The sequence below is a fragment of the Ascaphus truei genome, chromosome 21, assembly GCF_040206685.1.
Source record: "Ascaphus truei isolate aAscTru1 chromosome 21, aAscTru1.hap1, whole genome shotgun sequence".
Lineage (NCBI taxonomy): Eukaryota > Metazoa > Chordata > Amphibia > Anura > Ascaphidae > Ascaphus > Ascaphus truei.
The window spans coordinates 20,075,304-20,086,388 of NC_134503.1; the positions used below are offsets into that span (position 1 = coordinate 20,075,304).

The 11,085-nt window shown below is 41.8% G+C and overlaps 1 protein-coding gene across 1 annotated transcript; it reads right to left on the reverse strand.

Moving 5' to 3' along the window:
- Nucleotides 1-1,869: 1,869 nt before the first annotated feature.
- On the reverse strand, nt 1,870-3,178 carry LOC142472402 (ring finger protein-like). Its single transcript, XM_075579503.1, has one exon. It carries the CDS (start codon nt 3,176-3,178, stop codon nt 2,015-2,017), a length of 1,164 nt encoding a protein of 387 aa, XP_075435618.1. The 3' UTR covers nt 1,870-2,014.
- Nucleotides 3,179-11,085: the final 7,907 nt, after the last annotated feature.

The following is an 11,085-nucleotide window of genomic DNA, read 5'->3' on the forward strand; positions in this document are numbered from 1 at the left end:
TGCAGGCACAAGTCACTCTCCCGTAGAGCTTACCAAGTTTTAGTGCCTGAGGTACAGGGAGATAATGTGACTTGCCCAAGGAGTGAATACCAGGAATCGAGCCAGACTCCACCTGCTTCAAACTCAGGGCCATTGTTCTCAGAGTCCGTGGCTTTACGCACCAAGCCGCTCCTTCAGCCTTGTTATATCTTTTCGCAAAGCATTCTGGGATTAATAGCCATGTGGCTCCTTGTGACAGTCGGGGTAGCTGGCATCATAAAATAAAGGTCAAACCCAGCTAGTTACCCCTACAATCATGTATCCTGACTGTCTCAGTAATATTTAATTCAGCCAACTGTATTTAATGTTTGGCGAGGAAATGTAAAAAGACTTCTGTATCAAGACATTGTCTGTAAAAACACGATTCCATGTTAGCAATTCCCCCAGTTTAGTGTGCAAGCATTGTTCTGTAATGTAAAGTGATGTGTAATCACTGTAAATGTGATGTCAGCCCTGTAAATGTAAATTGTGCTTTATAAAGTACCTCTGTGTTGTCCTTTCTATGGAAGCAGTCTCAGTAACTCACTTAGTTGAACTGTTCCATAGAAAATATATCAGGACAGAGGTAGCACTGGTTAATAGAATCAGTTGCTGGGCCTGAGACCTGCAGGCACTGTTTCTACTGGGCAATTAACTTAGCCTAAGCACATGCATAGGTTTGAAACAGAAAAATAAAAATAAAAAGTGTCAAGATGCAGAGGGGGGGGGGGAGAAGTAGATATTTCTTGCAGACTCTGGCTTCTACCTAGTAGAAGGTCTTGAGTGCCTTAGCACACCCTCTCCTCTGGCTCAATCCATGCTCTGGTTGGCCAGCAGCCCTTGTCCCATGTAAAAGGATAGCCACCGACAGACATTCTGGGAAGGAGGTTGGATCTTGACATTGACCAGCTGGAGATACATGTCAGAGGGGCTGCTGTGTGTGTGTTCAGCACTATCCTGAAGCAGACAGGGTAAAAATATTTGAAGGGGGTCCCTGTCATAATGTATTTGCTGGTTCTGTCAGAATAAACGGTTCATTCAATTACTCTGTCCTGTACTTTGGCGATAGTGATACTGGAAGGTTTTTGGTTTTAAAAAGCACTGGTCTCCTGTGACACTCTTATTTAAAAGAGAGTCCAATTAGCAACAATGCATTTGCAATTAAATTAAAGCACAAAGACCATTAAGAGATCTGATACATTTTAAACAGATTGAATGCCATAAGTCTGACTCCAATAATCACAAGAACAAATTGCACTGTACAGTACATACTACTAGTCATTGGGAGATGTAATCCTTTCACACGTAAACAAGACACGAATCCTTTAGTGAGATCATGCATTTTATTTATAAAAAGTAACAAAGGCAGCCAATAGTAAAAGTCCCAACAAAAATACTTTGGGGCCACCTGGACTACTAAAAGGCAATATTTAAAACGAGTAGCACAAAAACATCCCACAGCACATGGGACTGAAATTTTATGGGGGGAAAAAAAAAAAAAAAAAAAAACCTAGTGCAGATGTGCTAATAGCAAAGATTAGATTGTGATATTTAAAAAACATATAGATGTTATGATGCGTGTTTTATTTGTAGGGTGTATATATAATGTGCATGTGAACCCAGTTGGTCCCTGAAGCCGTTCCTTGCAATGCATTGGTAGCGTCAGAGATCAAAAGGGATTTAATCATTCTCTGCCAGAGGCTTTTGCAAGGAATCCAAAGACAAGAAAAAAAAATTATATTAAAAAAAAACAAAAATTATTAAAGTGATATTTCCCTCCCCCATCCCCACTAATACTGCCAATTAACACAGATTTATAGTAGTTAAAAACAAATTTGTATCGTTGCCATTAAAACCAAGTTAGCACCATTTTCACATATGCAAATGAGCATGCAATGTGCAATCTATTTCTGAATAAAGATGTATCATTGTGAATACGGCTGTAATTGTAACATTTACTGCGCAGTCTTGTTACACAGCAATATCCCCTATTAATCTAGCGCCTTTTGCTATTCACTACATAGAAGACCAGCAGCACTACAGGCAACAAGAGTAGCAGGAGACACAGCTTCTCCAACAAGTAGAAGACAGCCAATGCGCAGAGGTAGAGGCAGCGGCAGCGCGCCCGCAGCCTGGCCAGGCCGTCAATGAGGCAGACTGGGTAGCGGAAGCAGCAAGCAAATATACGCGTCGTCCGGAATCGCTGCTGGAATCTGTACTCCAAAGCGCCGCATAGACCCGGTCCCCTGACGGGTTCGGCCTCCTGCTGACGTTGGGGGCCTCTCGTGTCCATCGTTTGGTCCTGCAGCATCGGGGTCTTCTGACGACAGATGGGGCACCTGATCAGGTCCGCCTGGTTGGCTTTTTTCATGATGGCTTTGACACAGCTGTCACAGCAGGCGTGATTGCAGCTGAGCAAGGACTGCTTATGGTGATCCGCATCATACAGCTCAATACATATGGGACACTCATCCTCTGTATAATCCTCATCTACTAGCAGAGAGCTGCACGCCTGGGGCTCCTCAGCCTGTTCATTCTCTTTGACAATTTCCATTACTTCATTAGTTTCAGAGGGAAACTTGCAGGATGCGGGGGGGCTTCTCTCTAAAACGTGAGGTCTCTGCTGGCCCTCACTGCCAGGTTCTGTAGGGTTACCAGCCATCATGGTTTCCATTGAGGTCAGAGGTAGCATGGCGGCTGCCTCTTCATAATCATCAGTAGCCCTGGATAACAATAGGGCACATTGGATGTTGCAGCAGTCAGCGGTTACTCCATCTCCTAACAGCTCTTCAGCCACAGCATTAGTTTTACCATTGTCTCCATCGGAGTTCAGCCAGGTAGGCGGTGGGCCACCACTTCTCCCATTAGAATCACCTGTACAAGAAGGTTCTGCTAGACCTCCCAACTCGCAGTTCTGCTCTAGTCCTCCTTCAACTGAAGCAGCCTGTTCTAGAGTTACGCCTTCATTTTCCTGGTGTGAAACCCCACAGGATTCACAGTTTAAAGGGTGCAAGGGCAGCTCCAGACTCTGTTCCGTGTGCAAGCCGATAGTACAAACATCCCCAGAAGTGTCTTGCAGAACATTGGCATCATCGCACCCAAGGTTGGATTCAGCTTTCGGTGGATGTTCACTGCTGCCACATGCGTTTGGCTGATCCATTCTCCTGAAACAATGGTGGTCAGAATTAATGATCTTATTTTGGTTAATCAAATTCAAAATATCAGAAATCTGAAACCCCTCCAGCGCTCAATTAAAATGCAACAATTAATCTATTATTGCAACAATTTTAACTATCCCAACATAGTAAATGTAATGTGAACTGTATTATACCATTTATGTTATGCAAATTCCATGTGTTATTGATAGATATCTAGATCCACACCTATTGCAAATGTGATTTTTACCATGTGGTTTTTTTTTTTAGATTGAATAAAAGTTGAAAACTTAAAGAAAAGCCCCAGCATTATTAGAAAGTGGTAATTTTATATGGGTTGACCCCAGTCATCTTGTACCTGTTTTCTTACTATTAAAAATAATATCCTTATATTATAGTGCAGATCTCCACAGGACTCCCGAATAGAACGGAGTGGGAGAGGATTCATACAGTAGTCTTTATGGTGGTTAGTAGAGGTCACATGACTCTTTGCCATCAGCATGAAGGTCCCTAAAACGTGAGAGTATAAAGTGCGATGTCAGAGATTGTGCTTCAATGCAGCTTCCTCAGCAGTAGCGCTGCATCAATGCAATTGCACTGAATAAGGCACATAGGATTTGGCTTGTGTCTAGGGTATCTCAGACACGTCAACCGATTTTCTGCGAGTCTCGCAGATTCGGAGACAAGTCACCTTGGTTTGTCGCATTAGTGTCGCAGACTTTATTGGAACCACATTAACAAAAATCAGAACCCTCATTAAAAAAAAAGAGAGGCCACTCAGATTGTGCAGAAAATGGCACTTTGACTTGCCTCAGGCCACTGGGTAGTCACTGTCATGGGGTCCGACACTCCAGGGGTCTCATGACAAATTACATCATAAAATCGTACTCCGCGTCTTTGAAGAGGATATCGCGTTCAAACAATGATGCATTCAAGGGTTAAAGGAGCAATCCAAGGAGTTTTCATAGAGTCTTATTTTTAACATAGGATTGAAGCAGGGGGTCTCCGGAGCTGAACCCCATTCATTTCAGCTTCGGGGGCCCCGGACTTACCGAGAGACCTAAAAAAAATAAAGCGTGCCGGTATCTCGGCAAATGTTAAAGCTCCCGCGTCATGGGGAGCAATAGGAAGCGGAATCTGATTATGTCCCAGCTTCCTATTGGCCCGCAGGGTGCGGGACCTTGGAAACGTTGCAATTACATGAACCCTGGTAGCTGAGCCAAGACCGGCAGCCCCTACAAAGAAGTGTAAGCGTCTCTGGAAGCAGGGGGTCCACAGACATCAAGTTAATGCAGTTCAATCCCATGTTAAAATAATAAAAAGATCACTTGTGAGCTCATTCACCTGTCGACTGGTCTGCACCCCTGCCTTTCACCATTACCACCTAGCATAGTGCTTCCACTGCAAGGGATTCTGGGAAGTTACATGCAAATGAGCACAATGTGTCACTTTTGCCTGAAATCAATTTTTACATGGAACCCTTATAAGACAATGCTTGCCATTAACACAACATAGGAATCAGATGCAAAGCCAGAGAAACCACTCAGACATGTTTCAACTTTAATGGGTCTCAGTGTGAGATTGGTTGTACTAGCTTTGCAAGTCAAGGCTGTAGGATTTACCACACACACCAAGTTATGATGGGCGAAAATATTGGGCACAATGGTAAAAGGTGCGACGCGCTCGAGAAAAGGTCGGTGGGGAGGCGTGTTATTTATAAACAGACCGTTACGTCATTCTTTTTAAATTTCACCCCAATTTGCACCATTACGAAAAAACAAATGCTGGGATCTCCTCTCCCAAAATCATTTTACTGGACGAGTCCTCATTTATACATTAGTAACACTCCCTTGAAGTCTTGGAGACTGCTGATGCTCAAAAATAAGACCAACTCCAAATCAGTGAGAACCATAGACACTCGACAAGCCACATTGTGTAAAAATACAAGCAGATCTCTATGCGATTACAGCAGGAAAACAGGACATTTGTACAGTTTGTGTTAAAAATGCCCACTTATGCTTTGAAAGGCATAGTCAAATATTCTGCAGGTAACCCCTTTGTGGTTGAAGGTTGACAAGTATAGCTTTGCCCAGAGTCCCACCTCCTGGGATAGGAAACCAGTTCAACAATACAGGGATTTCTTCATAGGCAGGGATCAGAAAAAGCAATTAACAGTCACTGCTCTCCTGCATTAAAGCCCGACACCGAATTCACATGCTCACCAATCCATTAAAACAAATTAATAATCCTAGGTTCACTCTGCTTGTTCCAGGTAACAATGTATCACTAAACAGAAAGTGTAACATACTGGTCAATCCAGTTTTTTTTTTAATAATAATTTATCCAATTGGAGCAGCTCAGCTAGTCAAACAACCCAATCAAGAAAGTCCTGAAGGCGCTGATAAGGTATGAAGCACAGAGGGGTTTTGGCGCAGTCTTGGCCGTCCAAGATTGAGAAGCCAGCAAAGAAAAGAAAGCTGTATTGCCCGAGGCAGCCACTAGGAGGCAAATAAAACACTTCTTTAAAGTGGAAAAACCTCATTTGGCATCCAAAAACAAATCCTTGTTCCCTTGATCAAATCCCAGTGGCTTAGGCAGTCAAAACAGGGATTGTAAATGGGGTTTGGGCAAGGGATTTATTTTTGTAGTATTACAAAGAACAGAAGTCATAAGTATATGAGAATGTATATTACTATATACACATATATATTATAATTATGAATGCGTACTTGTAGATCTTTCAAAACACTTTTATAGTTACAACACATGGCGAAATTCCTTTGAACCCACTGGGGATACTGTAGCAGTGAAATATGCCAATTGAAATCATTTACTTAGCATATTTAAAAATCAGATATTGAAAATGAGCAGTCTAAAATAATTTAAAACAAATTATGCATCATATGTATAAAGTTCATACATAGCGCTTTTTTTTTTAAAGGGTTGTATTCATATTTAGCACTAAAAAAGTTACAAAATTATGCAAAAAAATTTAGCACATAAGCCAAAATGTGTGTGATCACAAATGGATTTATTTATAGATGACCAAGAAATATAACCATGTCACGTTCTTTTTGGGAAAGTGTGACAAACGCAAATATGTGAATATTAATATTGTATAGCTGTAAACAAATCACTGCTGTATATTCTGTAAGAAGATACATTATTTTACACCAACGTTACATTTTCCATACAGATACATGTCACCCCATCTTCTCCTATCTTTTGTTCTTGAGGCGTTTCAAATCACTGCATCATTCAGGTCCTGCCTCTGAGCCTTCTCAGTTTGCAACATCTGTTGGAAAGCTGCTGTCTGCTTCCAAAAACTTGTGCTTTAATACAAGTTTTGGGGGTCTTCCTCCGAATAGCTCAGATTCAGCGGCCGTTATTCGACCATTTCTCAAATTGGTTTGCGAGATCCTTTCTACATTTGCTGCGACAGACTAATGGCCCATCAGATTAACACAGCAGGGGTCCCTGCTGTGTTAATCATACCAGGATCTGCCTCTCTGTAAGAGATGCGCAGTAAGAAATAGACTGAATCAGTCACTCTACCTGCGCGCCTCCAACAGGTGATCGCAGGGGTTTTATGTAATTTTAAAGACTACAGAATTGTAGCAGGGGGTCTCCGGAGCTGAACCACATTGATTTCAGGACCGGGGAACCCCTACTTCCTGAGGTACAGGCCCCGTTATGGGGTGCTGGTAGCCCCACCATTTTACAATCCCACGGTCACGTGACCCACAGGATTTTAACATTGCAGGAGATACTGGCACCCCATAACGGGGCCTTTATCTCGGGAAGTAGGGGGTCCCCGAGGTTGAAATCAACTTTGTTCAGCTCAGGAGACCCCCTGCTCCCACATACCATGAATAAAAATAAAATGTAAAGCAGCTTTATTACCTTAGCGGCTAACTGCCAAGGAAATGAAGGGGTTAAGGCAAACTACCAGATTTATTGGGGGCAGAGGGGGTGAGTGAAGGGGGTAATAGCTCTAGGATGGGTGGTTAACCCCTTTTTTACCTTACCGGTAGCAACTGCGATAGTAATGAAAGGGTTAACCCCTCCCACTACCCACAGAGTGGTGACCACCCCCTTCACTCAGACCCTCTACCCACAATAAACATTAAAGTCGGGAAGCAGGGAGTCCCCAGGGCTGAAACCAACTTTGTTCAGCTCAGGAGACCCCCTGCTCATGAATACTATGAATAAAAATAAAATGTAAGCAGCTTCATTACCTTAGCAGCTATCCGCCAAGGTAATGATTTTTTTTTCTTTGGGGGGGGGGGGGGGGGAGAAAGGGGAGGTATTTGATACTAGTGTGCGGGAGCAGGGGTCTTCTGAGCTGAACAAAGTTGATTTCTGTCACGGGAACCCCCTACTTCCCAAAATACAGGCCCTGTTAAGGGGTGCAGATCTCTCCTGCAATGTTGAAAGGATTTTAACAAGACAGGGATACCAGCACCCCATAACGGGGCCGTAACTAGGGAAGTAGGGGGTACCCGACCTGAAATCAATGCAGTTCAGCTCCGGAGACCCCCTGCTACAATACTGTAGTATTATAATTAAATAAAAACCCGTGATCGCCTGTTAGAGGCGCACAGGTAGAGTGACCAAATCAGCATCTCTTACTGCGCATCTCTTATAGACAGGAAGACCCCAGTAGAATCAACAGCAGGGACCCCTGCTATGTTAATCCGATGGGCCATTTAGTCTGCAGCGGACCATCTCGAACCACCACGCACTATAGTGCATGATTCAACCCAAGAAATGGTTGGATGACGGCCGCTGCATTGTATGTGTCCATATCATTAGTTAAGACCCCACTCAATCTCTTTTCAAGCTAAAACTGACAACTGGCTTGTAATAAAATTGGTGGGGAATATAAAGTATTTTAATCAATCTGGTACTTCAGGGGTTAACGTTGGTGAGAAAGGATGTTAACAATACAAGAAATTGTGTTTATGACAGGTCAAACCCCTTCCTCTGTGCTGATCTACAAAGGGCTTAATTGGGTGGATATCACTGATCGCCCACTAAAAAAGGGAAATGTGTAGTTTAGAAAGGTGGGGAGGCAAGCCAGATCCTGTACTGTAAGCAACAAAGAAAAACAACGTTCTTAAATATCACTTGTGCATCCCAGAGGTGACAAACAGGTCACCACTTAGTTATAGGACTATTTAAAAAAAGATACCATGTGAGGACACCTATACTAAATAATAACAGGAACTTATTTGATATTGTTGCAATAAGACTAATCAAATCATACCACACTCTTCATGATTAAGGGGCACAAATTACAGATAATGGTTTCTCCTGCGAAAATAGACTTTAGGCTATCAAATTTTAAATGCATTCATGTATGTGAAGTACACAGACAACGGTGATGATGGCGTCTGTCCAAGTATTAGAGAAATTAAGATATGAGGTCTTTCATATATTTAGGCAGAATTTTAACAAGAAAGTTTTTATTTTATCCCCCTTCCAAGTCATAAAAATGTCAGCCAAGTAGGGGTGAGTCTTGTGTTTCAATGCAAAAAGGTCTGGGCATAAGTGCTGACCTGTTTGAATAGGGATGGAGAGAGTGAGAGAGAAGAGGGGGAAAAAATAAAAACAAACAAATAAATTCCACAGGTGTGTTTTGGGATCAGAACATGCAAATTTTCTACTCCAGTGACCTCTCTGGGAAAGGACCAACGACATATGGTAAAGTATAGGGATTTCTATTTGTTTTATTTTAAGAAACTGTTCTGAATTTATTGTAACTATCTTCCTGTAAAAATATTTTTGTATATTAAAGCCAACCTTTAATAAGTGATGCTTTGGGCTCTGAATGAACTGTTTGCAAGCTTTGTAGAGAGCATTTACATGTTGACACATTTTGCCAACACAGGTGTATGCATTTTTTTTCCAATAAAAACAGGGACCCGAGACCATGACAGGTACATACTGTAGATATTTATTTATTGTGTTGTGACAGCAGATAGATATGATTGCAATCTAGTAAGGGGTAAATATTCATTAAAATTACCCTGGAGGCAAAAGGTGAGTTGACAGGTGTAGTAGTGTGTATGAACCCTGGCTGCATATCTAAGTCACGTGTGCGGCTGGTCAGAACACACACGTTGAGAAGTGGGCCGGTTAAACAGCAGTGTATTAACCGTTCTTCCATATGCAAGTCACATGCTCAAAGGAGGAAAAACAGGTTTCTGTGACATTTACCAACTAGATTTTTACGGCCTTATTGTACATAAAGGTAGTTTACAATGTCTTTGAAGCATAGCTTCTCATGACAGGGTTTTTTTTTTTTTTTTAAATGTAGAATTTTACAGTCACTGACTGGTTTTAGTTTCACAAGGTATCTTGCCAGCTGTTCACACAACACTGAGGGCATTTAAGATATACACTTCTAGGTCAAAAAGTATAATAATAATAATAATACACCATTTTTGCTGAAATTACAGACTTCAATTCTTACAAGACAACAGAGGATACGTTAACTGTTCCAGTACGTTATCACTAGCCATAATCAAGTCTGCAGTGACAATAGAAACACAGCTCAGCAACGCTCATCTCACATATTGAGGGCTTTAGTTACTATTAAGTGAAACACACACCCTCTTTCCCCAAACAATCCAGTTAAATAAATGGCTAGCTTTCTTCCAATGTGTGTTATGAGCAGCAGGTAGACTGGTTACAGCCCTGGCATTTATCCTGCTTAGTAAATCATGTAATTACCATTTTAAGACCTCATGTATACTTGCCTGATTTTTTTTAAGTTGTCAATACGCTCCATTTAACCCATTAAACACCACTTAGCCAAGTTCGGTCCTCACAGACTGCCCCTTTAAATGCAGTTAGTGTGGCATGCATCAACTTATTCTGTATGTATAAATGTAAAAAAACAAAAAAACTAATACAGATTATACTACTTGGTTCAGGAGAAGCTCATGTAATACTGTACATAGAGCACATTTAACAAAAGCATACATAGTCTGTCACAAGAGTCTACGTTCGTCTCAAGAAAAAGGTTCCATTCTTCTGCCAAATGTTTCCCAACCGGACAAGATTTTAGGAATAACGAATGAATGACCTAGTGCACGTTTGCACTTATTTTACTGTATGTTAATGCGAGAGTTGCTGGTTATACTTACAACATGGGCAGGACTAGGGGTTGCCATGAAGAGAGAAGTGTGAGTAGTGTCCACCCTCTTTAGTATGAATTGCTAAATGTTTTACATGCAACATTCATAGCACACTGACCAACAGAGATTGGGCAGGAAGATACACATGATCTTCCATTGAACTTGCATGTTTAGGGGATTTGTCAGGGATACAATAAGGGGATTGACCTTTAGCAAATTATGTGGACCTCACCCTCATAATTATGGAGTTACCTATTATGGTCGTTTTCCCTTCTGCAGTTCGAGAGGTCAGCCAAGGAATGCATGGTAGTAAAAGGGTTAATACATATTTGTTTACACCGTGCAACCAACTGCGGGTACTTATTAACTTGTATTTTAAGGAATGAGGGCTGGAGAAAATATTTGATAAAATGTGTTACTAGGAAGTAATACATTGAGAGTTACCTCATTTTCAAGTGTGTCCTGGGCACATATACACAGATCCTCTCGATAATGACCCATCCCGTTATAAACACAGATCCATAGGATGCAATGGCAGTGTTGGCACCGGATATCACAAGTTATTCACCATAATGAACCAGAGAGGACAATTAATCCTACTACATCTGCTTCTTTTCTTAACCCATAAGATTGCAAGGCGGGGGCTTAGAATTCGCAACAGCAGATTCCCCTTATTGAAGATGGAGACCAGGGGTGGTCAACTCCAGTGCCCAAGCAAGTCAGGTTCAGAGTATATCCCAGCTTCAGCAAGTGTCTCAGAGGCAGTC